A 26,851-nucleotide genomic window follows, 5' to 3' on the forward strand; every position below is an offset into this window, starting at 1 on the left:
CCGTGACAGTGGACCCCAAGCTACTAGCTTGTGCCCAGCTCCTGACCAAGGCAGAGGAATTTTAATTGGGTCTCTCCTGACTCCAGGCAGTGATTAAAACAGAGAAAGAACCCATTGATCTTGCTCCTCCTTCTCTCCTCTGTAGTGTTAATGAGGCAAAAAGCCACTGGCTGTGAATAAAGACAGAGCAGAGCGGCATAGGCAGGGTAGGAGAGATCAAAAGCCCATCTTTTGCCAGCAAGAAGAGAACGTATTTGTTTGCCCTGGAAGGCTGGGGGGAGAAGCTGCTGCATGGCACTGCTGCACGCGCACACATACACGTACGGCACTGTACAAGCTGCAGTGTGTTGCAGTGGAATCCCTCCCTTCAGAGCATCTTGCATTACGGAGCCAGAAATATCACCAAATCTAGCTAGTGGCAATAGCCAAACCTGTGTGTACAGTCATACATCAGGTTGGATGTGCTTCAGGTTGAGCACTTTTGGGTTGCGCTCCGTGGCAACCCGGAAGTAACAGAATGCATTACGTTCGGGTTTCGCCATTCACACATGCGCAGATGCTCAAAATGGCGTCATGTGCAAAAGCGGCAAAACACGACCTGCGCAGACACGCTGTTGTTCTGTTCAGGATGCGAACGGGGCTCCGGAACGGATCCCGTTCACATCCCAAGGTACCACTGTATATTCTGTGTGCATATATATATACAGTGGTACCTCGGGTTAAGAACTTAATTTGTTCCGGAGGTCCGTTCTTAACCTGAAGCTGTTCTTAACCTGAAGCACCACTTTAGCTAATGGAGCATCCAGCTGCCGCTGCACCGCCAGAGCACGATTTCTGTTCTCATCCTGAAGCAAAGTTCTTAACCCGAGGTACTATTTCTGGGTTAGAGTACCTGAAGCGTATGTAACCCGAGGTACCACTGTATATATACCGGGTAGTTAAACCTGCACCCTTGTGGGACATCTTTGGGAGAAGAAAGGGCTAAGGAGTAAACCCTACACAAATCTGGCGTGGAGTCCTTAAGACAGTTCGATGGTGCCTTGTTCGCCTCCTTGCGGCAACTCCTGCAGCCAAGCTGATGCCAAATGTATTGCTCTGATTTCCTTCGGACCACATCAGTGAGGCTGAGAAGGGGGTCATGTCTGGGCAGCCCAAGACCTCCATATACATTTGCCCAGGCTTCCACCCTGGAGAGGTCCCTATGCAGTTTGACTTCATCCCTGGAGGGACACTCTCTCTCAAGACAGACAGATGCCAACATTTTTTTTTAAAAGAAGAGAACTCCCTGCCAGAGAATAGTGAATTATGCAACCCGAATAAATTATTCGAACGAAGCAAGTCTTCATCCTTCCACTTTCCTTTTCGGAGAAGGGCAAAGAACCGTTGAAGGTGCTGAAGCCCTCTTGTCCCTTGAGTGCTCAGCACACCCTTCCCCACTCAACAGCTTTTGAGATTTCTCCATGCGTTTCCCCACGCACGCACAAGCACATCTTCACAACCGTGTAGGCTGGAAATTGCAACGATTCTCAGAACCGCCGAGGGGGCTGGGAACTGAAGCTGGAATATCACAAACAGCAATTCAGAAATGGCTTTGTCAGAAGACTAGAGTTTTTCAGGCCCTGCTTCTGGTTGTCCTAGAAGCATTTGTCTGGTCTCCAGGGATGTTTGCTAGATCCAGGGCATGGGGCCGTGATGCAAATTAGCATTATTTATTTATTTATTTATTTATACCCCGCCCATCTGGCTGAGTTACCCCAGCCACTCTGGGTGGCTCCCAATTGAGTGTTAAAAACAATACAGCATTAAATATTTAAAACTTCCCTAAACAGGGCTGCCTTCAGATGCCTTTTTAAAATAAGATAGGCTGCTTATTTCCTTGACATCTGATGGGAAGGTGTTCCATAGGGCGGGTGCCACTACCGAGAAGGCCCTCTGTCTGGTTCCCTGTAACCTCACTTCTTGCAATGAGGGAACCGCCAGAACGCCCTCAGAGCTGGATCTCAGGTAAAAAGCTGCATATGATATGCTCATTTTTATATGTAGTTGCAGATTTCATTTACCTCTTGAAAAGAAAACCACCTTGTAAGCAAAGGGTTAAAAAGAAACTTTAAAAAGGGAGAAAGGGCAGGAGATCCAACCTGTCCTTGTCAATCCCTGTAAGGAAATATGCTGCACTGAGCCCTGAGGCTGATAGAGTGAAGCTGCTGTCAACATCTCTCAGTCCTAGACTTCTTCTGCAGGGAAGCTGTCTTGGCCCATCTTCTGACTTGGACACTGAAAAGCCCTAGCCTCAAGAAGGAAATACGCTTTTCAAGTATGCGGAAAGGACAGTTGTCACCTTTATTTTCAGTAATTTGCAGGGCCGAGTTCACTCTTCAATTTCAGACATAGCCATGACAGTGTTCCTTCTGTGTTTTGATGCCTACCCACACATCCCAAAGTCAAAGTCCTGCTTCTCTGTGTGGAGAACATGGTTCTTCGTAACGATGCCAATAAAAATCAAAGGAGCTGTTGCACAACTGCATTATTTTATGTCCCTCACCCCCCTACTGCCACAATAACGAGGAATAGGGCCATATATTGTCCATAAATATATTTGTCAGGGGGCGGGGGTTCTACACAGAAAATTTTGGAAAGCCTATGCCATGAAATTTCACATTTGCTGTGTTAGCATCCCACAAAAATATAACTGTCCCCCAAGAAAACAGTGACGTAGCTGCCTGTGATTTCTCCTGCAAAATGTTGAGTAATACGTGAAAGGAGGAGAGGGGTTGGGAGAGAGGGGTTGGGCTGTTTCTCACCTCCATTCCATGCCACAGCCAGTCTTAACAGATGTCGAAAGTGTTTGGCTGGGCGTGGCTTGGTGCAAGCTGGCTGGGCCTGATGGAAGTTGTATTCCAAAATATGTGGGAGAGTTTCCAGCTTGGAGAAGCCTGGTTCTGAGGTACTGCAGTTCCTCACATTTAATATCTGTGGTCTTGCTTGCATTTCACGTTTTCTAGCCCTTCTGCAGGATTCCCCGAATCATAACTGAATAACTCAGTTGGTTAGAGCATGGTGCTGATAACGCCAAGGTTACAGGTTCGATCCCCGTATGGGGCAGCTGCCTATTACTGGGGGTTTGGACTCTATGATCTACGGGGTCCCTTCCAACTCTGCAATTCTGTGATTCTATATCCAGCCTCCCCTCTCTCCGCAGATGGCTCTCCTACCTGTTGCTCTTCATCCTGGACTTGGTGATCTGCCTTATTGCCTGCCTGGGCCTAGCAAAGCACTCCAAATGTCTGCTTATTGTGTGAGTACAGGACTCCTGCACTTGGGTTAGTTGACCGGAGCAGGCATTTTGTCGCTCTCACGCTTCCTTAATGCAATCTATAGTTTTCTTGTTTGTTAGGGTTCATATTTTGTTTCAGGTCGTTTTTATTTCATTATGTATTGCAATGTTTCATGTTGGGGCCCTGCTCTGGGATAGATTTTACTGGAGAGTTGGGCTATAAATCACTGGAATGAATATATAAACCATCACACGGCACGTTAAGTCTGCATAGTTGTCCCTAGGCTCATTTTGGGCGCTGCTTCCACAGTCCTTCCCTGCTGTGCCTCCATTCTGCGTCTGTAAAATAGGTGCAGTCGCAACCTGCTTTACAGGTACGTTGTAAGGCTGTGGGCAGCAAGGACCAGAAGCCGCTCATTGCGCTATGTGCTGTGTACATAAGTGGTGGGGGGGTTCCTGTCTCGACACCCTCTCAGCGAGCCCCGCTTCTGTCCACTGACTGTTTTGCCTTTTGTCCACAGGATTCTGTGCTGTGGGCTTTTCACACTCATTCTCAGCTGGTCTTCCTTTGCGGCAGATGTTTCGGGAGCGGTGGTAAGCACAAAATCTGGGACGTAGCATCCTGCTTCTTCTCTCCTCCCTTGTGTTATATATCTGAGGTTGCTTTAAGAGCTGGAACGATATCTGTGTTCCTTGCGATGGCTTGTGTTTTGTTTTTGTGCTCCCTTCCTCGCTCACCTGGTAGCTCTGGCTGGTGAAAGCCTGCCTAACCCAACTTCCCAGCATGTGAGCTGCTGAAGCCTTCTGATTTTTGGATGCATATACTGTATTTTTCGCTCTATAGGACGCACCCGACCATAGGATGCACCTTGTTTTAGAGGGGGAGAACAAGAAAAAAAATTCTCCCCCTCTCTGCGCAGCGCCCCTTCAGCGAAGCGGCAGGAGAAATGGAGCCCCTTCCATTTCTCCTCCCTTCAGCGAAAGGAACCCGAAGCCTCCAGAGGGGCTCCGGAGGTTTCAGGTGGTTATCCTTGAAGCCTGGAGAGCGAAAGCAACCCGAAGCCTCCGGAGCGTGGTGGGAGCACTCCCACTGCGCTTCGGAGGCTTCGCGTTGCTATCGCTGAAGCCAAGGAGCCTGAATTCACTCCATAAGACACACACACATCTCCCCTTAATTTTTGGAGGAGAAAATGTGCATCTTATAGAGTGAAAAATACGGTAAGCCAGGGCAAACTTTTTGATCTTCTTGCTATGCCTACCGCTGTCCTTTTTGTAGTTTTGTTTTGTTTTGTTTGCAGAGGAACGACACCTCTTAACAGCAACAACATCCTTTTATTTGTATCCCACTTTTCCATACTTAAAAATGACACTCGAGGCGGCTGACAGCATAAAAAGATTCACATCATTAAAAACATAAGAGTAGCCATAAACAATAAATAAAACACATCGAAAAGTACGCTAGCTACCAAATAGAAATTTCCATGTAAAACGTAAGATTTAAATATAAAGATTCATACCCACAACAGCAACAAAAACCCCTAAACAAAGACCCCAACCCAAGAGTCTGTTCAGCAGCCTCAGATTTTTTGTAGCTGGAGTCAGTCAGGGTCCCGCCCCTCCCAGGCCAGGAGGGGAAAAGCCTGCAAGTCTCATGGATTTGCCAGCCCCCTTTCAAAAGCTCTCATTATGTGTTGTTCAGGTAGGACTTGGGTTTAGCATGTCTTCTGCTGGTGGTTCAGGGGAGGCTGGTTCCCAGTTCCTTTTCTGTTATTTACAAACTGGTATTTGGTTTTAAATTTTTGTGTGTGTGTGATTTACTGCTACTGCTGGCTCCCCCCCCCCTTTTTTTTTTTTGGTGTTTCAAATTTGCTTTGTGAGTGCAATATGAACGAAAGGCAATGTGGAAATGCCTTAAATTTAAAAAGTCAAAAATAGTTCCATTTTTCTCCAGCACTGGAGGCAGGAGGTGTTTTACAAGCCTCTTTGTTGATCTGCTCTTGTTAACACCCCAAAAGGTTGGTTTTGTGGCTGAGAGGCCACCAGAAGCATCTCACACTTGCGTGCGGACGCACATACACACACATATATTTGCACATTTGTATGAATGCTGTAGATAACAGGAGAGGAATTGGAAGTGTAAGATAGAAATCAAATGTACCTTCATAGAAAATGCTAAAGTCTTAAAAGCAGTTGCCTGTTCTATGGGGAGGGTGGATTAAAAAAAATCAATGATTTTTAAAAATTAAATTTAAAAAAATTGATTTTTTTTATTTAAATTGGATTTTTTTATTATTTAAATCGGATTTTTAAAATACAATGCTTTTGGAGCAAAAATCTTTCTAAAGATAGTTTTCTATTTAAGTTGCATTTTAGTCCAAAGGCTATTCATCAGGAAATAAGGATTTAAGTTTTTCATGTGTGCTAAAACTCAAAGTTTTTTTAAAAAAATAAAATCTTTAACCACATCAGTTAACAAACATGTATACATATGCTGTAATGTTACTGTTTTAGTTAAATAAATTGTTCAAATTGTTATTAGGGAAATGATTATTTATTTTTCTCCTTCCTGTAAGTTGTCCAAATATAAACAGTGAACTTATTAAACCTGCACAATAATTTCATAATTATCTGTCTATGTATTTCCAATAGTATAACCATATCAGTAATTTTTGATTATAACTGTAAAACCTACTCTGAAAATTTATTATTCCGAAATTGAAACCTTCACCTGGTTGTAAATATTAAGATTATACCACCAAGAATGAGCCTTTTTGTAAAAATAAAAATGATTTAAATCAAGTCTTACTGACTAGTGATTTAAATCGTGATTTTAATTAAATCCACCCTGTCTATGGGTGTGGTTTTTAGACACACATACCTGTAATGAAAATTGCATTCTGTACACCAGGATGTACTTGGTTGATTGCGGAATGTCCCTTGTCGATTCTGGTCGATCGTGGGATCCTGATTCTTCCCCACCCCCAAAAAAAGCAAAGGGGAAAAAGCTCAACAACTTTGATGAAGCTTTCAAAAAAAAACAAATCTGGTCAATCCAATGGGTAGATCACTGCCAGTTTTTTTTATAGTGGGAGTAGATCGCAATCTCTTGGAAGTTGGACGTGCCTTCTCTACACTAACTGACAGCAGCCCTGCAGGGTTTCAGACAGGGAGTCTTGGCCTTACCTGCAGATTCCAAGGACTGGACCATGTAGATCAGCGGTTCTCAACCTGTGGGTCTCAAGATATTGTTGGACTACAACTCCCATCATCCCTGAGCTCTGGCCTTGCTAGCTAGAGGTGATGGGAGTTGTAGTTCAGCAACATCTGAGGACCCAAGAAAGGCTGTTGTAGATGTTCTTCCACTGAGCTACAACCCTTCCTCCCCACCCAACCAGGTGTATGACCTCCTCAAGTCATCCTTCTAGCCATCACAGTGCCTCCCTTTTTAAAACTCTCTCATAGGGTACCAGTGACTTCTGCATGGCTCCAGATAAGTTCATCATGAACATGACACAAAGCGACCTCAGTGCAGGTGAGATTCTTATGCTGTTTGGGTGGTGTGGGCGATGCCTCAGTTGGGACAGAAGTTGGGTAAAGCGCAACAGACATTGCCGTTTGTCTCGCCTGACCCTGTTCCTGCTCTCAGATAGGCATTGCTGTCCACAGGGTATCCTTAGGGTGTACAGCTGCAGACTCGGATTGAGGGAGGCTGCCAAACCTGTTCGAACAAAGGGCACCCGAGGTCACACTTGTACTTGCATTGGAACAGACTTTTGGCTTTTAAAATATTCATAATAATAATAATTTATTATTTATACCCCGCCCATCCGGCTGGGTTTCCCCAGCCACTCTGGGCGGCTTCCAAAAGAATATTAAAATACTATGATACATCAAACATTAAAAGCTTCCCTAAACAGGGCTGCCTTCAGATGTCTTCTAAAAGTCTGGTAGTTGTTGTTCTCTTTGACATCTGGTGGGAGGGCGTTCCACAGGGCAGGCGCCACTACCGAGAAGGCCCTCTGCCTGGTTCCCTGTAACTTGGCTTCTCGCAACGAGGGAACCGCCAGAAGACCCTCAGCGCTGGACCTCAGTGTCAGGGCAGAATGATGGGGGTGGAGACACTCCTTCAGGTATACAGGACCGAGGCCGTTTAGGGCTTTAAAGGTCAGCACCAACACTTTGAATTGTGCTCGGAAACGTACTGGGACCAGTGTAGGTCTTTCAAGACCGGTGTTATATGGTCTCGGCAGCCGCTCCCAGTCACCAGTCTAGCTTTTAAAATATTCAGCTTAGTTCAGAAAGGAAGCTCCAATCCACGGACCTCCAGGGACATAGTAGCTTTATTTTCGTAGCTGATAAAACATGCCAGAGCTGTCAAAACCTCCCCACTTGCCTCTGGCCCACAATAAATGCAGAATCTGTCTCTTTGCAACCAGAAGTGGACATGAAACGAGAACCAGGGAGCACGTTGTGGCCTGTCAACACTTCTTCTAAGACTCTCAATGCATCCGTCTCTCTCCTTGGTGGTTGGGATATTTTGCAACAAGTTCCTTTCATGTAAAATCCAAATAATAAATTACACAGTTTTGGGGCAGTTTTGAATAAACCTGAGCTTTGATTGCAGTGTTTGGAAGTTTTGTTGGGATTTTGCTTAAATGCTTTGCATAAATTTGGAGTGATGAAGAAGAGGTGGAATGATGGTCTGTTATGTAGTGGTACAAAAACGTTTTATAGACCATTTATTGCTCTTGGACACAGCTCTCATGTGTTGTTAAGTATTTGCTGAAGACTTGTTGTTTTTCAGAAATTGTGGGCACAACTTCACTCCAACTCCCCCACCTTTTTTAGGACAAAATTGCACATGGGGAGCATTTACATGGGGAAGTCAGTGCAAGGGGCATTAACACCCCACCCCTTTGCCAATTATGCTCTGCAAATGACACAGTCATGCTAATGGGTAGACAGGCATTCAGGGAACTACATTTGTCAGCGTAACGTTCAGTATAACTGTTTTTTAACTGTTACACTTTTTAATTTGCTTGTTTTATTACATATTTTAATTAAGGGCGTTTTAATGCCCCAGTGGATTTGTTACTTTGTGTTTTAATTATGCATTGATTTTTATAGTTGTAAACTGCTTAGAAGCCGTTTTGGCATATTAAGCAGTATACAAACTAATAAACAGTAAGAAAAAATAGTCACCCGTAATTAAAGCTGGAATTCTTACAGAATCATGCCTCCATAGCAGATTCTGTGCTGTGGGGCACCAGGAATATGCACATCCTGGCCTTGTTTTCCTTTGTATCCTGGGCTTGGCAGCTGTTTGGTCAGACCCAAGGCTTTCCTGCAGCACCGCCCTTCAAAACAGTATTATGCAGAGTCAGTGTTGTGAAAGGGAGACAATTCTTTATGGCTCTATCTGAGCCACAAGAGGGTTTGTTGCGTTCCAAGCAAGCAGATTCCCAGATAGGAGATGTGCTCAAGTTGGGTTGGGCTAATAGGAGTGCCACTGTCCCATTGACCTATGACCCTCTTCCTTGCAGAGATTGTACGGTACTACCTGTATTGCAGCCAGAGTCTGACCAACCCCTTCCAGCAGGTAAGAAATGTGGGTACCCTGATGATAGGAACTCCCCGATAGTATGTCTTCAGTCTACCTGTAGTGGAAAGATCTAACGGGCTTAAATTACAGGAGGGTGGACTATATTTGAACATTAGAAGGAAACTTCCTTGGCAGTAAGAGCAGTTTGGCAATGGAACCAATTATCTAGAGGGGTAACTATGCTGATGGTTTCAATGCAGAGGCTGTTTGAGGCTGCTCTTATCTCTAGATTCCCTGCATTGAGCTAGATACCCCACAGGGCTTCCATCCAACTTTGCAAGAGATAGCCGCACCCTCATTCTATGCATGAACTCCCCATTGCATCGGAAGCTAAGTTTTGTGAAGTGGGGAGTTAGATTCATGGGTGCCACACCTCTCCAATAAAAGGAGTTTTCCTTGCCTGAACTTGGGAATTGCCTCACAAGTTCAATCCCTGTTGTGGAAGCCATCCCTAGGGCTTCTCTAAATCTGGTAATCTTCATGGAGAAGAGGAAAAGGAGAAGCCATAAAATGTAGGTCTTCGCAGCGGGTTGGGGGGTGGAAGAGAGAGGCTAAAGTTTTGCCATGTAAGGAGGGGGGCTGACTGGCTCCAAGGATTTGGAAGAAGCCGGTCGTGTCGACTTGTAAAGCGGTGAAGACTTAGAACTTGTGGCCCTCTGTGTGAAAGCTTGGCTCATGCATTTTGTACTACATTCCCTCTTTGCAGGCTTTGACCATTTACCAGCGCTCTCTCACGACCATGCAGATCCAGATCCAAGGCCTCATGCAGTTTGCTCTCCCTCTTTTCCCTACAGCCGAGGTAAACAGCACAGTGCTGGGTTGTCTTAACGAATCAGGGCTGCGCTAAGCCATTTTGCAGAGCCTTCCATGTCAACGTATATTGCGTAGAACCAGGCTGAAAGCAGATTTGTACTTTCCGTTTGCGAGATTAGTTCTTGGCAAGGCAATGTGGGAAGGGGAGGGGGGAACAACACAAATTTAACATGGAGGTTCTTAGGTTCTCTCCTGGAGAGGCTCAAAGGCATGACAAGCGACAGAAAATATGTTGAATATAGGGTAAAGAGGTTGAGGCAAGAGACGAGCGGTTTGGGCAGCAACTGGAAGCCATTTTCAGAACACAGAGGAACTGCAGAGCAGCAAGAATCAGCCAAGCTAGGAGCAACCTGATCACTGCTCAGCACCTCTTGAACAAGTCATAACCAGGGGGATACATTTAGGAACTAATGGTTGCAGTTTTGTTCCTGAACCAGGTAAACTTCCTAGTTGCCTTCCAGACCAGGGCTCCAGCCTGATGGTTTTTGACCCAAGACACAAGCCCTATTCCCTCACACAAATAAGTTGTGTGAAAAGGAGAGCGGGGGCTGTTCCTACTGGCCCCATTCACCCAACCACAGTCCATCTGTTACGGAGCTGTGTGTGTGTGTGTGTGTGTGTGTGTGTGTGTGTGTGTAGAAAGGAGCCAGCTGTTTGCACACAGTTAGAAGGGACCAGTTTGGGGCTCCCCCTTCCGGTCTTGCGTTTTGGGAAGTGTATCCAGCTTCATAGGGCTGCTAGGCCATGTTGCAGCTTCATGGTACCTATGCTCCTTTTCCTGCCGCAAATATGTCTTCCTCCTCCTCCTCCTCACCAACCCCCCCCCCTCCTTGCTGCAGAGAGATCTGCTAGGCATACAGCAGCTACTGAACAAATCAGAGGGCAGCCTCCACCAGCTGACCGCCATGTTGGACTGCCGGGGCTTACACAAGGTGAGCAGCACAAGGCACGGCGTGCTGGAAGGTGTGGTGGAGGCAGTGTTGTGTGGATTGGGGCCTGTTGGCACACAAGGAATTGAGACGTTTCCCTCCCTTCTTCCCCTCCTCAAATTAAAGGACTACCTGGATGCCTTGATTGGGATCTGCTACGATGGGGTGGAAGGCTTGCTGTACCTCATTCTTTTCTCCCTCTTGGCTGCCGTATCCTTCTCCACCGTCATCTGTGCCGTGCCACGTGCCTGGAAGCATTTAGCCAGCAGGTAAAATGGAAGAGGGTCTGCCAGGAGCACACATGGGTATGCTGGAGACAGAATTGCTCGTTGCAGATGGTGATTTTAAATGGGGATGAATGCAGTGGCAACAATGGGTGCTGTCGCTCTGTATGCTTGCTGCCTCTAAGCCAGGAACTGTATAACCAGGATCATGGACGTCATTCTCTCCCTCACCACAAGTTGGAGCTGTGCAGATTTGATGGTTTCTGTCAAAGAGCCTGCAGAGGCGTCCCAAATACCACCTGATGAAGCAGGAGTAGAGAACCTGTGGGGATTTCCAGATGTTGCTAGACTGCAACCTATGTCTTCTTGACGATTGGCCATTCTGAATGGGTCTGGTGTGAGCCCAGCAATATCTGAAGGTCCACAGGTGTCTACAACTCATGTCTTCTTGACCATTGGCCATTCTGAATGGGTCTGGTGTGAGCCCAGCAACATCTGAAGGTCCACAGGTGTCTACAACTCATGTCTTCTTGACCATTAGCCAGTAGAAGTTGAGTTGGTGCCTCAGTCCGGTGTTAATTTATTCCCTTTTCTTTCTGATTAGGGACCGGGATTATGACGACATAGATGAAGAAGACCCCTTCAATCCGCAGGCCCGACGAATTGCTGCCCACAACCCAAGCCGGGGGCAGCTCCGTAGTTTCTGCAGCTACAGTAGCAGCCTGGGTAGCCAGACCAGCCTGCAGCCTCCAGCACAGACCATCTCCAACGCGCCAGTATCAGAGTACATGTGAGTACAAGATGCCTGGGGTACCAAACATCAGCACTGAGGCTCCTGTCTGGGTCTGTAGAATTCTCAAGGTCACTGCAGGGATTGGCTCACCTTTTTGGGTGGCTCAGTATGCTCAGGAGTGCCTTCCATCCTCTGTTCTCCATCCTTCGATACCATCTGTCCCTGCTGGGATTCATGCTGACTTTTCATATTTGCTTCCATCTTTCCATCCCTCTTTTGAGAGCCGCTGTGTTTCTCCATCCCACCCCCTCGACAGCTGGCAACCCTTCTAGACTTGATCCCTTGGACAGATGTTCCCAACCGCCCAATGGGTGAGCCGTCTCTGGCTCACTGAAAGATACAGAGAAACAAAAGCCTTGCTTTATGGAAGAAGTGTTTTTAAAGAGAAGCCTATAGACACAGACCCTGAAATGGTAATGCAGTCATACCTTGGATCATAAATGCCTTGGTACTTGGATGTTTTGGCTCCCAAACTCCGCAAACCTGGAATTGATTGTTCTGGTTTGCGAACGTTTTTTGGAACCCGAACATCTGACGGGGCTTCCGCAGCTTCCGATTGGCTGCAGGAACTTCCTGCAGCCTATCAGAAGCCGCGCTTTGGTTTCCAAATGTTTAGGACAGGCATCCCCAAACTCGGCCCTCCAGATGTTTTGGGACTACAACTCCCATCATCTCTAGCTAACAGGACCAATGGTCAGAGATGATGGGAGTTGTAGACCCAAAACATCTGGAGGGCCAAGTTTGGGGATGCCTGGCTTAGGAAGTCAAATGGACTTCTGGAACGGATTCCATTCTACTTCCAAGGTACGACTGTATCTAGAGAAGGTTTGATTTAACACAGTCTCTTTTCTTCTGTACTGTGTTAGCGCCTAAATTTGCATCCTCTTTTACGATGATGTGGTCTTTTTCCCCACTTTTATTTTTGGAAGTTAGTCATCCAGCAAGCGAGAAACATGTGGCTTCTCTGTTTCAAAACAGCTCGATTTGATGTGAGGAGCCTTGCTCACTTACCTCCTCCTTGCTTCTTCTGCCTGAATCATTTGTTTTCCTCAGTTTTCATTCCTGGTAGATTGGAAGGAGATGATGAAGGAATGGCAATAGACGAGGTTCAGGTTCATACTTTGCAAAAGAAGGCACGCATGACTACTCCCAGCCTTTACATGCACCTCTGGTAATGTTTAGTTAAAACAACATGTATCCTGGTACCATTTTTCTGTCCTCAGAGGGCAGTAGCCAGCAAAGTGTTGTTTGGGTGGAGGAACTCTGAGGACATCTTTAGCTAAACATTACAAAGAGGGAAGGTCATTTGGACCTCCAGTCAACTGTTGAAGCTTTATTATTAGAGTTGTATGCTGGCAATCTTTTCCCATTATTAGACAGATCTAACACTGGATTGCCTTAACCTGAGTTGCTCTTGATTGATTGTTTTGGAGGAGGGGGGAAACAGTCCTGCTAGAATGGCTATTTGAAAAGTTTTAGAAGAGTGTCTGTTTTCCTAGATGGAAGAGTATGTGTTACCTGCATTTTCCACCATGTCTCAAAACACGCATTGCATCCAGTATATATATTCTTTTCTAAATAATGAATGATGTCACGTGACTGAAGAAGCCTCTGTCGCTCTTTCTTACAGGAAAGGGAAGCAGGGAGCTCAGCTGTTTGGCCACTTCCTTGGTCTTGGCACTCAAAAGTGCCTGAGCCAGGAGTGTTGCTACAGCGGGGAGCAAAGGCCCAGAATGATTTTGGGAGAGAATGAATTGGTAGGGTGATCTGGGTTTACTAGGCAGGATAATAATTTAAGTAACCTTAAATTATTTTAGGAGGCAATGAATTATTTTAGGAGGGAGCAGTCGATGTGTAATTGAGCTGATACAGAGCATGATCTGTTGCAAAGTTAATTGAGGGTAAATGAATTGAAGAGGAACTAATTTGGGGTGATCTGGGGTGGGGTGAAAATTAATTGGAAAGATTTGCCTGGAAGGGGAAATTTGCTTGCCTTCTGTGACATTTAAATTCTACATTTGCATCTGTGCATATAAATTAGCTCATGCAAGTTTGTAGCTTTGGGCCCGTGCCCTGAATCTTTTAAGTGCCTAGCAATGCCCCAAATGAGCCACAACTTTCCAGCCAACATTGGAGCCTGGCAGGGAAGGTCATTGTACAACCCCTGGAAAGACCCCCGCACATTTTCATAGCTCCAAGGTTAGGAGGAAGGCTGAGGCTTTTCTCTGCTCACCGGATGACGGCAGCACGCTTGTCACGATGAGTGCAGTGAGTGAAAATGTGGAAAGATCATTAAAGTCCAGTTGAAGTTGCAGGATTTGAATCTTTAATTTAAAATAAAGTACACGTTTCGGAACAACGTTTTAAGTGTTTGCTAGTTTTGAAACAATTGTGCCAAAACACTTCCTTGTTGCATGTGCCCAGTGCTTCTTGAGTGGGGGTGGGGAGTAAGAGATTTTTATTTCCTGCATGTGTTTCCCAAATAATAACCCCAATAAGCAATCCTTAGCCAGCTGTTCCACATCTGGGACAAGTGTGGGAGCTGATTCACGTGCCCTGTTTCTAGCATGCAACAACACTAAGTCCTTGCACGGAACATTCCCTCCTAAGGCTTACCTTACCTCTTGTAAGTCTCCATGTGCAAGGAGATAGGAACCTGGGGACAAGGTTTTCAAACAAGTAGTTTCCCAATGGGCCTTCAGAGATCGGTACAGTCTCGTGAATGGACTGTGGCACAATAGTGCATGCATAGCTGCATGTGGTAGAATCGCTCGTGTACTGCCTCCTGAGCTGCTGGCTTGTTTTGAGTAAATCTTCATCAGGTTAGCACAGAGTTACCATTCCCTCTCTTTGCTTGGATAAGACTTGAGAATTGCTAGGCCCAGAGGTGGGCAGGAAGTGGATTGCATCCCATTTTTATCTATCGCTGGCTGACTTCGAGTAGACCAACGGAAGTGTGTTTCCTCCTGTCATGTGGAGAGAAAAACACACCCACCCGTTAATTCATTGCTCTAGTCTCGAAGCTCTTTCTAGCCTGCCCCTCACTTCTGCCAGCATCCCTCACTGAGGTAAACAGGTACCTCTAGAAAATGGAGGAGCTGCTTACCAGCATGACTCCTTCCTACTTCGTAAGTTCCACCTATGAAGGGCAGAGCTGTGGAAAGATCCAGGTATTATGTCGGCTGGTCCATTCCTATATTCCTCACTCCTTGTTGTGGTGTGAGGTAAAGTAAAAGGGAAGATATTAGTCTTTCAGAAATCATAGAGGTCAACCGACTAAAATTCCCAGGTGTCAAAAAGGGTTATTTATGTATGCCATGACTGCAGCCCGTGTTTTGGTAGGCCAAAAATGGAAAACAAGCGAGGTTCCAAACAAAGAAGAGTGGCAACTTCAGTTGATAGAATATGTGGAGCTTGCAGACTTAACATATAGAATAAGAGAACACAGAAGAACATACGTTTAGAGAAGATTGGAAAATGCTTATTGAGTATATGGGAAATAACTGTGTGCCACTGAAAACTCAGGCAGCATTAAGATAAAGTCAACAGTGCAAATAAGTTATGGTGGATGCAATAATGGAATACTGAATGGTATAGTTTCTGTAAAATATGCAGGGATTTATGATATGTAAAATGAACTGTGGAAAGAGAAGATGGGAAGTCATTGATATTTTAAGGATGTAAAAATGAGTAGTTTAAACTGTAAAACAGAAAATTTAATAAAAATTTATGTACAAAAAAGAAAGAAAGAAATCATAGCGGTCAACCCAACGGACTGTGGCTGACGTTCTGCCACCTCTGCACCAGGCCAGCAACATTTTTTGAGTTGAATAGATTGTCTCTGCTTCAAAGAACAGGATTGGCATTATTAAAACTAGCATTATTAAATTGGCGTCTCTTCTTTCCCTTCTTCCTCCTCTGTCCCCTACCCACAACTCGAGTTGGTTGCTTGTGTAGGAATGTAATGGGGATTGTTTCCTAGCCGCAGGCTCAGAACGGAGTTCCTTTCGACAGACTGCCCTCCTGATCTTAACTCCTCTCTACCTGCAGGAACCAAGCTGTGCTCTTTGGTGGGAACCCACGCTATGAAAACGTCCCACTGATTGGAAGAGGATCGCCTCCCCCCACGGTACGGTGGGCGTCGGAGGCCAAATCATTTTTATAACAGACCCTCTTTTTTATTATCATTTCCTCTGCTTTTACTAACCTCTCTATATTAAAATGCATTTTTGAAAAATATTTTTTTTAATAAAAAAAAACCCGGGACGAGAAAGCCTCCTGCTTTTTGTCAAATGCCAAAATAGTTTTGTTTCTGATGCTAGAGATGAGGAAAAGAAGCCCAGGGGGGAAACCTCCCCTGAATGCACACCTTTCAGGGAAAAAAGACAGTCCTTAACCCAGAGATTCATACCTGCTGGAAGGTGAAAACTGATGCAAGAAGTCCTGCTTTTTTGAGTCCGGCATTTCTTGTTCCCACAGCCGTTTTAGTGCTCTCACCTTTTGGCAACACAGGGTGCAGTCCATTGAGACTCCATCCTTGCAGGCTAAGCTATGGGCAGCTTTGTAGCAATAGAGCAGAGAGCAATTCTGTGTTATAGTACTGGTACTTCGCAGCCCATGGTGTGAGGTTATATCCTGCAAACGTTCGCCGGTTTTGCCAATAGATGTCTATGACTTTGCATTACCTTTTCTATGTGTTGTATATATTAGCATGTGACACAGTGCCATAAAAAAAATAATCCCTGTGTGCATTTAAAATTGTGTTCAACTGCTCAAGTTCTAACTATCTAGAACAGGCATCCCCAACCTGCGGCCCTCCAGATGTTTTGGCCTACAACTCCCATGATCCCTAGCTAACAGGACCGGTGGTCAGGGATGGTGGGAATTGTAGTCCAAAATATCTGGAGGGCCAAAGGTTGGGGATGCCTGATCTAGAAGATGAGTATATACTCTTTGCTTGCTTTTTTCCTCCTTTTTTGTTTTTTAATAATCCTTCCATGTTTTTCTGCAAACTTGCTTCACTCTTAAGCAAAAGCTCTTAATTAAGTTTGGCATAACGTTCCTTTGAAACACATCTTGCCTGCTAACTTTTGCTTTGTTTTTGCATCTCCTGTTTTGGAGCTATGTTGCCCTTCAAGAGTAAGTTGCTTATCTGTTTTCTGTTTGTATCTTTTCTTGGTTTTGGGGCTGGAGATGGCTTATTTTCCCTCCCTGGTGATTTCCCGTCACTTCCCTGTGTGCTGTACGTTTCCCCTGACCCTCATAAACATGGGAACCTCCAGAATTCAAAGTGTTCCTGTAGTCTTTTGATTTGCAGTAGGTGTGTTTAGTTTAGTGGATTCCATTGGATGAAACTGGAGGTTTTCCCCAGAATGGGATAATGCAAAAAGCAAAGCTTGGTAGGCACCCAGAATTTCAGGCTGCTAGGGTTGAGATTTCGCATTACTGAGGCCTGCCGCATACCAAACATTTCCATCTATATGGTGCCCCCATGTATAAGACGTGCCCCTATTTTGGGGGACTCAGATTTAAGAAAATGGGGGGAGATGGCACAGAGTTGTTGAGCTTTTTGGGTGGGGATTTTTAAGGGAGGATTGCTGAAAATCGTTCAACTGCACGCATCGCGATATCCACCTCCTGTCTGTCCCTTCGCCGGCAGAAGCTGCCAATCACCCGCCCAACTGCCGGAGCATCAGCCAATCAACACCACCCATTGATGCAGCAACCAGTAACATGCACAATAGCCACTGACAGCCGCGGCATCAGCCAATCAAACGTCCACCCTATGCACTATCCATGTATAAGATGACCCTCACTTTTTAGCATTATTTTTTAAGAAAAAAACATAGTCTTATACATGGAAAAGTACAGTACATTTTGGGAATGGTGTAGTAATTAGAGCAGGCATAGGCAAACTCGGTCCTCCAAATGTTTTTTGGACTACAACTCCCATCATCCCTAGCTAACAGGACCAGTGGTCAGGGATGATGGGAGTTGTAGTCCCAAAACATCTGGAGGGCCGAGTTTGCCTAGGCCTGAATTAGAGCAATTAAAAAACAACAACCCTTTGATTAGTTTACAGGCCAAATGATCCCCAACCCTCAGCATGCTGAGAACCTGTGAAGTGAATACGGTTGGTTGTTGTTGTTTTGGAATAAACATTTGCCCAAGCAAATGCTGCTTTGAATAGACAATTAGTAGAAGCTCTTCAAATATAAAACAATGAAACATCAGTGCTGCAGTTTCATTCTGCTTTACCCAGCTAGGAATTTTCCCTTGTGCTTCGTAATTCCCATGGAATTTACTCATGCTAATCTATTGCACACAAAAAAGGGGGGGGGAGTCGTGACACCTTAGAAGACCAAAAGATTTATCATGGCTTAAGTTTTTTGCAGACAAAAGTGGGGTAGAAGGGATGAAAAATGTTAAAAGGCAGGTTCCTGCATGAAGCTGCCATGTTGGAGTTCATTGGCAGGTTTGATGGCAGCAGAACGGGGCTCAATGGGGATTGGGAATGGCTTGCTCACTTACAGAAAGCAATAATCTTTCCTTACGTGTTTTATGTGCATTATTCACCATCACTTAAGAGTCGATCCCCCTTACTCCGCATCTTGGACTCCTTTGACTGAATTTCCTTTGCAACTCATGCTCATAATGTGGCACTCGCAATGCATGCATGCCTTGGGCCTCTCTGACTTCACTTTGCAATAACAACTTTCCACCATCACCACCCTCCACCTGCCAAATGAGGACAGAACTTTGTGCATGTGATGAAGCGGGCTCTGTCCCACGAGGGCTTTTGTCCCTGGGAATCTGTTGGCCTTGAAGGTGCTGCAACACACACTCTTTTTTTCCTTGTGCAAACGGTGCCCTGCCTCTTTCTGAATTAAAGAGCTCAATTTAGAACAGAAAGGGAGGGGGAAATTGGGAAGTCCCGTTTTCAAGCAAAGCAAAAGGCACCTGAGGGCACCCAACACCTGCTCTTATGCTATCTAGACCAGTGTTCCCCAACCTTGGGCCTCCAGCTGTTTTTGGACTACAATTCCCATCATCCTTGACCACTGGTCTTGCTAGCGAGGGATGATGGGAGTTGTAGTCTAAAAACAGCTAGAGACCCAACGTGGGAAACTGAATTAGATGTACATATTGGCCAATTAGAGAAGGAATTGCATTCTAACTATAAAATCGCCACTGGAATAACTCCAAAGTAACAAAACAAAAAAAAATCATGCATCAGTAAAACAGTGTGCCTTCATTTAACAAAATTACACAATTGCCCTTTGGGCTTATTTTGCATCATCCAGTAACTCAATTTACAGCATTGCTGCAAATTATATTTTTGTTGCAAGCAGGACACTGAGCCTCTTTGATAAGAGGTGTTCAACCAGCCACTCCAGAACGTCATTATTTCATTCACCCCAAATGTGAATAAGTCAGTGATGGGGGACCGGCGGCTCTCCCATTTCATTTCATTTTTTCATTTCACTTTTAATCTGTATATCACCTTTCTATATTACTATACACCAGGTGGTTTACAAGTTGAAGAAACAACAAAGATCACATGCACCTTATAACAATCTGATCAAATATGAAATTGTCATAATAGAAACATGACTTTCAAATAAACAACTTGTATCAAATAAAGTAATATTCAACCATCCATCAGAATATAACAGTGCAAAATAAAATATCAGGAAGTAATAATTAAACAAACTCACTCTTAACAATTGCAATAAATAATTTCTAAACCGTAATCAGTAAAAAATAACAGCAAGTCACAGTGCATAAAATAACACCGTTCAAATTGAGAAGCAAAGACACAAAACTTATTGAAAAAATATCCCTGAACTCCTTTCTTCACAACTGCTTCTGCTGTTCCTAAAGTCTTGGTCTGGGAAAGCTCTATGTGTAGCTTAAACAGTAGGTGGGAACCAAGACCCTGGGCTATGCATCAGGACTGGCACCCTGATGGTAATTCAAAAAGAGCAGAAGAGCTGCACTTAGAATAAAAGCGTCCGCAACATCCATTTTTTTAATCCTAAGTGACAATTCTTCCTTCTTTTTACGGGAACTATTTTTAAATCGGGTGTTTAAACATTGGTCTGTTGCAGAGGCTGGAGTTGCAAAGCTCAAGGGTGATGATGAAACTATAAGTGCAGTCAGATTAATTCAAACCCCTCCCCCCCACACTCTGAACAGCCCAATTTAAATGGAATTTAAATCCCCCAAGGAAAGGCTTTTGAGCTTTTTTGAGCTGCAGAAAAATAAGACTGTGAATCGTTTTCCTTAATGCTGTGATTTGGAAGACGCTCTTTTCCCTCAACACACATTTTTCAGACCTGACACATAAAACGAAAAACAAAAAAAACCCACCTAGCTGTTTTCCTTAGTCTTATACTTCCAATAATACCAGAAGTGCAGGAACCCTGTCCCACAAAATAGATGGGTGAGATGCCCATATTGGTTTATCCTGTTTATTAAACAAAACTTAACTCGAGCTGGCTTTACAAAGTTCTTGAGAGGGGTTTTTTTTTCATAGGAAAGCTCAAAATGTGGCTTTATACACTGAAGACTGGTGAGATGTCACGAGTTTTCTGCTTTTCAAGCTTTAAAAACCAAAATATTTAAATGAAGGCCCAACCTCCCTAAACAACCACTAGCGCATTAAGAATAAATGCACGAGTGGTTGTATTGGGTTATAAAAATCAGCTACAAAGCTGGGAAAGCACTAGTGGCAAGCCCAAAAAAAGAAAAAAATGGTGGGTAAAAGTGGGACTCTAGAAACAAAAAGCTTTCGGAAAATAATCCTTAGGTTCCTCAGTAAAATTAAACTGGATCTCATTGTATTTTCCTGTCCATTGGGTGAGAATGGCTGCTTCAAGAACCTGGAGTTTTTGTCCTCCTTTTTTTGCCACCATAAATTTCCCTCAAACATTCTCTTCAGGAATATTTAGAAATAGACGTTTTTTAAAAAAATGAGAGGAGTGTGGGAAGAGGGAGAAGTTATGGATGATGCTTGCCTAACCAATGGCAATTTGCCTCTTAACTTTTCACCACATTCCATAAGCTAATGGTAGTGGATACTGTAGATAAGAGAAGAAATCCGCTGCAGGCCCTTGTGGTTTACTTGCATTTGTGTATCCTCCACTCCTTCGAGCAGCTGAGGGGTCCTCTGATCATGGTTCTCTCTCCTCACCACCACCCGATCTGCTCCAGAGGGTTGGAAGAACTTGTAGAAAAGATTTTAGAGTAGGGGGCATCATTTTCACCTGTAGTTGGAGGAAGGAATTCACCGTGACGATAAAAAAAAAAGTGTCAGTAGCAGGAATTTACCCAAACAAAATAAAACCGGTATAGTGAGCAGATGAATTTTGTTCCATGTCTCCCAAAACTTTCAGAACAGATGGTGGTCCTCTCTGCCCCCTGTTTTGCCTGTAACTCTTTGGTGGAGAAAACATAGGTCCTTATTTTCAGCGGAGTGTTTCGTGTGCTTCCACTTCCTCCAACTATCCTGCTTTCTTTTCCAAATAACACCAGGTCCATTCCCCCTTGCCAGCATTTTGCTCTTTTTTTCTGGGTGCCTTTCTGTTGCCGCCTCATTTCACTCCACCTGCTGCCAATGGTCAGGATGTTGTTTTCTAGCCACATGAGACCTCGGGTGAAGCCCAACGTAGCTTCCAAGAGCCAAGTCCTGGACCGTTTTTGCAGCATCCCATGTTCTTTCTGCAGGACTTCTTATTAAAATAAAAAACATTTAATGGTGGGGTTGGGGAGGATGTCTTTGTCCGTTAGAGAACTGCAAGATGCATAATTCCTGTCCCCCTTCTCTCTCTTCTCCCTAGTATTCTCCAAGTATGCGAGCCACCTATCTATCGGTTAATGATGATCACAGGCGACAGCACGGCCCCCAATTTCCAGCCTAGCACTCACCTTGTAGACAAAAGCCCACAACATACGATGTTGCTATAGTGGAAAACCCAGTGACAACTTGAAGGCGCACGGACTGCAGGGAAATAGAATTGCCTCCGCAGGGATGCAGAAGGGCTCTCTGAGAGGGAGTCGGCTGAAGAAGACACCCGCTGGCACTACGGATATAACCTCCCAGGTGCTTGACCGACGGCCTTTTCTCTCTCACAACGTTTAGTCTTCCTCTCTCGCACACGCAGGATGGTACCCGGTGCTTACATCCTTCGAGCGAACTCCTCGACTCGCCATTTCCTCCCGATCCCTTCCTGCCACCAGTGCATTGCCCTCCCCAAACCTTTTTTTAGGGGGGGCGGGGGAGAGACGGGGTGAAATTAGGGTTTGGACTGTCAGAAGTTTATGCACAGGCTTTCTCTCTGCACTGACTTGAGGGCTGGGTTCCCCCCCCATCATTGATGGTGTGGTTTGGGCTTCCTTTTTGATTTTGTTTGTTTTATTAGGAGCAAATAACAAAGACCAGTACACTGTACAAGTAAAACAGAACACTGATTCGCGGTGTACAGTGACTTAAGGGAGGTGGGCTGCTTTCCACGAAAGAAAAACGCACCCCACTTTTTGGAGTCAAATGCAATATCAACCGCTAGAGCGAATTTTCTTTTTTCCTCTAGAGAGGTCTCTGCACAAAAAAAAGCCTATTTCTGGCTGCTACTTCATCATCTTCATCATTGCCCTTTTCATAGCACCTGTTTGGTGTAGAATGGTACGAGATCCACACTCAGTATTCTCCCTTTGTCATCGGTTATTAGAATTAACATGCAGTTCAGCCAACATTGTTTCAATGGCCTCAGGTATTATTTAGAACAAACTGGGTTTGTTTTGTTCTTTTATGCATTTTGTTTGTTCTTCGTATTACAATAATTATTGTTATTCTTTCCAGTGTTTTTATATCGGCTATCCAAAGAGCATAACCTCTTTTTATCTCTCTCTCTCTTTTTTTGTCTTTTAAAATATTTTTTTATCAATTACACGTGAGGTGAGTTATTTTTTAATATGTTGAATAATTTACAAATTTCTGTTTTTAGCACTGATTTTTCTTAATCAAATGCCATTGCCCGTGCAGGGGGAAACTTTGACATATTCAAGCATTATTTTCTCTCAGTATGCTGGGGCGGGGCAGGATGGATAAAAATAACAATGAAAATTGGGTTGATATGTAATAGGGAGAAATTGCTCTAACCATTGCCATGAAGGTGCTGCTGACAGACAATGTCTTAGTACAATTTCCCTTGAGAGTAATGTCTCATCTATTTTTCTCCAGTTGTGGATTGTGGTACACCTACTGTATTTAGAGACTCTTGAAAGCTATCGATGCTAATCGAGGGAGTCCTTTTAAACTAGAACTGGTGCTCATCACTGCAGCGATTGTAGCACAACTTTGGCTGCCAATAGAAATGGAATATGGTTTTCCATTTCCACCCAGTACTGAAGAGAAGAATTCTCTTCTACCCTTCTTCTGTGTCTGTGGGTGTGTCTCTGAGTTAAGTCCAGCTCATATGCGTAGCCAGGATTTATGTTGGGGCAGGCAAGACACCCACCTGTCTAGCAGATTTCAGAATGAAATGTCTCAACAACAGCTGTTTTAAATTGCTTTCTTTTTGACCTCAAGTGCTCAGAAAAATCTGTCAAAAATCTTTTTGTCATTTGAAAACTAGGAATTTAAATGAAAAATTATCGTCAGGGAGTGCTTTTCATGCGGTATATTTTGCAAAATTACAAAGGGCCCATCTTTTTTCATCCTTTTAAAAAAATAAAACAAGTTTTCTTGGACTGGCTGAAAACCTTTTCAGCACTTCCTTCTCAAATTTCTTCTCCCCCCCCCCACCCACACAGTTTTTCTGTGCACGCTCAGTAAGCGCAGCCCATTGAGATACTCGCCTGTCCATCGTTGACCTTAACCAGGTCTTTACTCTCCACAGGGTACTGGATGAATGGCTGAGCAAGAGCCTGTTTCATGGTAAAAAAGATTTCCCCCTCTTTTACTAGGTCCGCTGTGTTCAGCTCTTTTAACTGCTCTTTGCTGAGTTTCTTCTCCTTCCGCATGGTGTACCACAGCTCAGCTTCAGAGTCGAAATCTTGCAACTTATAAAAACTAAAACTTACTGTACTTTTCCGTGTATAAGACGCCCCCATGTATAAGATGCCCCCTATTTTGGGGGACTCAAATTTAAGAAAATAGGGGGGGAGATGGGGAAAAGTTGTTGAGCTTTTTTGGAGGGGATTTTGGAGCATGGGTGGTGCTGTGGGTTAAACCACAGAGCCTAGGACTTGCCGATCAGAAGGTCGGCGGTTCGAATCCCTGCGACGGGGTGAGCTCCTGTTGCTCAGTCCCTGCTCCTGCCAACCTAGCAGTTCAAAAGCACATCAGAGTGCAAGTAGATAAATAGGTACCGCTCCAACGGGAAGGTAAACAGCTTTTCCAAGTGCTGCTATGGTTCGCCAGAAGTGGCTTAGTCATGCTGGCCATGACCCGGAAGCTATACGCCGGCTCTCTCGGCCAATAAAGAGAGATAAGCACTGCAATCCCAGAGTCGGCCACGACTGAACTTAATGGTCAGGGGTCCCTTTACCTTTACCCAAGATTGTTGAGCTTTTTTTAGGAGGCAATGCCAGAAATCGCTCATGTGCAGCAAAATCCACCTCTTGGCTGTCCACCCCTATGTACTACCCATGTACAAGATGACCCCCACTTTTTAGCATGATTTTTAAAGAAAAAACCTAGTCTTATACACGGAAAAGTACAGTACTTTTAGCTAAGTATTTTTATTTACTTACTTGATTCGGGGCTGGCACACACCCACACACCGCCCCCCCCCCCCGGCTATGCCCATGGTCCAGCTGGCAATGGAGGAATTTCTGGGGGGTGGGAAGAGAATCTCAAGTAAGTGTAAACAAATGAGTGGAATGTCATTTCATTTCCAGGGCATCCTTTTACTCAAGGGTAGTCAGTGTGTTGCCCTCTTGATGCTGTTGGAATTCCATCTCCCACCACCCTTGTGGATTCTCCTTCCTTGAAAGTTTTTTAGCAGAGGTTGGATGGCCATCTTCCATAGATGCTTTAGCTGATATTCCTGCATTGCAGGGGGTTGGGCTAGAGGACCCTCGGGCATCGCTTCCAACTCTTACACTTCTATGATTCTATCCCGGACCCATGGGCCAATCTCACTGGGGCTGGTGGGAGCTGATTTCAACAACGTCTGGGAGATACTACGTTGGCCACTCCTGCCTTACAGGTCTGGTTTCAGCTTTTCCCAAAATCCCTTTTAACTCTCCCCTCCCTCCTTCCATTGGCGAGGTCAGATTTGCTTAGGCAGATTTCCCAACAAACTGCTCTGCGTTTTGTACCTTGGTGTCGCAGGGACAGAAAGCAATACATAAACCCTTCTCGTGGGAAAACACAAATGTGCAACAGTTAACCCACCAAAGCACAACAACTACAAATGAAAAGGTCAGAAAGCATTTGTCAAACTTGGACACTTTACATGATTTCCCTTGAGTAATGCCTCGTCCACTTCTCTTCAGCAATGGGCAGGATTGCAAGGGAGACTTTTCAAGCAACATCAGCCTGGCTGAGTAGCATTTGGGCCGCACATCCTTCAGAAATGCTTCTGCCCAATCACTGCCCACGATCTAAGAGTGCTAAAAACTGCAGAGGTACAAAAAGTTGCCCTCCCAAGCATACACGGAGGTTTTAATTACTTGACAGCAACGACTCACTGTGTCTTTTATCAAGGATAACTTGTACATATCATGTATGGCAACATAATTTATACATTCATCTTATATGTGGCTGTGTACAACTTAAGGCATGTGGGGCGGGGAGAACCCTGGTTTTACGCTGTTAATCGTCTCATTGTAACGATGCCGTTCAGTACTTTTTTAAATAAAAAAGAACGCATGCGAGCTAACCTCATCTCGGGCTCCTTTTGGAGCTATGCCTGATTTGTATGTACTGACTGGGAAACGAATAATAAACACTTGTACTAAAATAAAAATAAAAAAGACCTTCAGCTGCCTGTGTTCTCAACAGAGTCCTTTGCCCCTCCGATACAGAGCCATGTGCCTGCAATTAGCTGTTATTAGATTTGTCTCTGGCAGGGACAATTTCATGGGTTCAAAGGCCTGAGTAAATTGGGTACCATTTGGCTTCATGAAACTCGCCCATGTTCTCAAACTTGACAAGCTCCGGGGGGGGGAGATTCCGTTCAAGGTCACGGGGAAATAGAATGAGAGCCTGTGGTTGTGCAGATTACCGGAGATTGCGGGTTGAATTCTACAGCAAACAACAGAATACAGCTCTTTCTTTCGCACAATCTAGTGGTGTTTGCACACCCTCCGACATTTCTCCGATGGAAATAGAGGCATCTCCTCCAACATTTCTCCAGTGAAAATAGGCTCATCCTAAGGAAAAGCAGGACATTCTGGGATCAAATCAGAAACCAGGACAGCTTCTGTAAATCTGGGACTGTCCCTGGAAAATAGGGGCACTTATAAGGTCTGGATTTGGTGACTTTCATCCATGCCTTCGTAATAGTGAGGCTTTGCAGTTTTGCTTCACATAGGATGAGTTGCTGCAGAACGCAGCCAGTGGCACAGCTAGGTAATTTAAGACCCTGGATTTAATGGTCTTACGGGGGAGGCAGAGGATTTAGACAGTATTATTTCAGTTGTGGAGCACACAATTTACATACCTCTCCCCCGTTCCACATTCCATGCTTTACGCATCTTTTTTTAAACTGCTTTTTGTTGAGTTTTAAATTGGTTATTCATATACATATTCCATTCACTCTTTAACATGTATTGTACACATATAAAAGCCAAACAATAACAATATTTTTGCACAAGTGACTTCCCACCACCTTCTGTCTTCTTTCTCTTTTCAAATGTGTTGTTTTTAATTATTGCCTTTCTAATACATAATAATATATCTTCTCTATCTGATCTTTACTTTGCAAAATTTAGTCAAAACATATCAAGGGTTTTATTTGAGAACAATGTTTTCCCAGATAATCTTCTGCACATTCCCAATCCTTTTCAAGTTTTTTGTTTGTTTGGTTCCTCATTGCCTCTGTCATTCTTGCTAATTCCAAATACTCATACAATTTGGTTCCAATTTCTAGCGATTAACATTCATGCTGCTGTTGCAGCATATAGGAACACTCTTTATTTATCATTTGAAGTATCAATTGCCATAATGCCTAGAAGAAAAGCTTCAGGTTTCTCCTCAAAAGTTTG

General features: G+C 44.4%; 1 protein-coding gene across 3 annotated transcripts in view; it reads left to right on the top strand.

The window, feature by feature from the left end:
• Positions 1–25,626, top strand: part of TTYH2 (tweety family member 2) — an 80,899-nt gene extending 55,273 nt beyond the window's left edge. For 2 of the 3 annotated variants that reach the window (XM_083727605.1, XM_083727606.1), the window contains exons 5-14: positions 3,200–3,295; positions 3,796–3,868; positions 6,737–6,806; positions 8,818–8,873; positions 9,583–9,675; positions 10,529–10,621; positions 10,745–10,887; positions 11,447–11,632; positions 15,686–15,764; positions 21,478–25,626. In XM_083727605.1, the coding sequence (XP_083583731.1) occupies positions 3,200–3,295; positions 3,796–3,868; positions 6,737–6,806; positions 8,818–8,873; positions 9,583–9,675; positions 10,529–10,621; positions 10,745–10,887; positions 11,447–11,632; positions 15,686–15,764; positions 21,478–21,558 (970 nt within the window). In that variant the 3' untranslated portion in view covers positions 21,559–25,626. The remainder of the gene's footprint in view (positions 1–3,199; positions 3,296–3,795; positions 3,869–6,736; positions 6,807–8,817; positions 8,874–9,582; positions 9,676–10,528; positions 10,622–10,744; positions 10,888–11,446; positions 11,633–15,685; positions 15,765–21,477) is intronic. The other variant, XM_083727607.1, reaches the window with a different exon arrangement.
• Positions 25,627–26,851: the final 1,225 nt, after the last annotated feature.

This window comes from Podarcis gaigeae (genome assembly GCF_964106915.1).
Source record: "Podarcis gaigeae genome assembly, chromosome: 2".
NCBI classification, from domain to species: Eukaryota; Metazoa; Chordata; class Lepidosauria; order Squamata; family Lacertidae; genus Podarcis; species Podarcis gaigeae.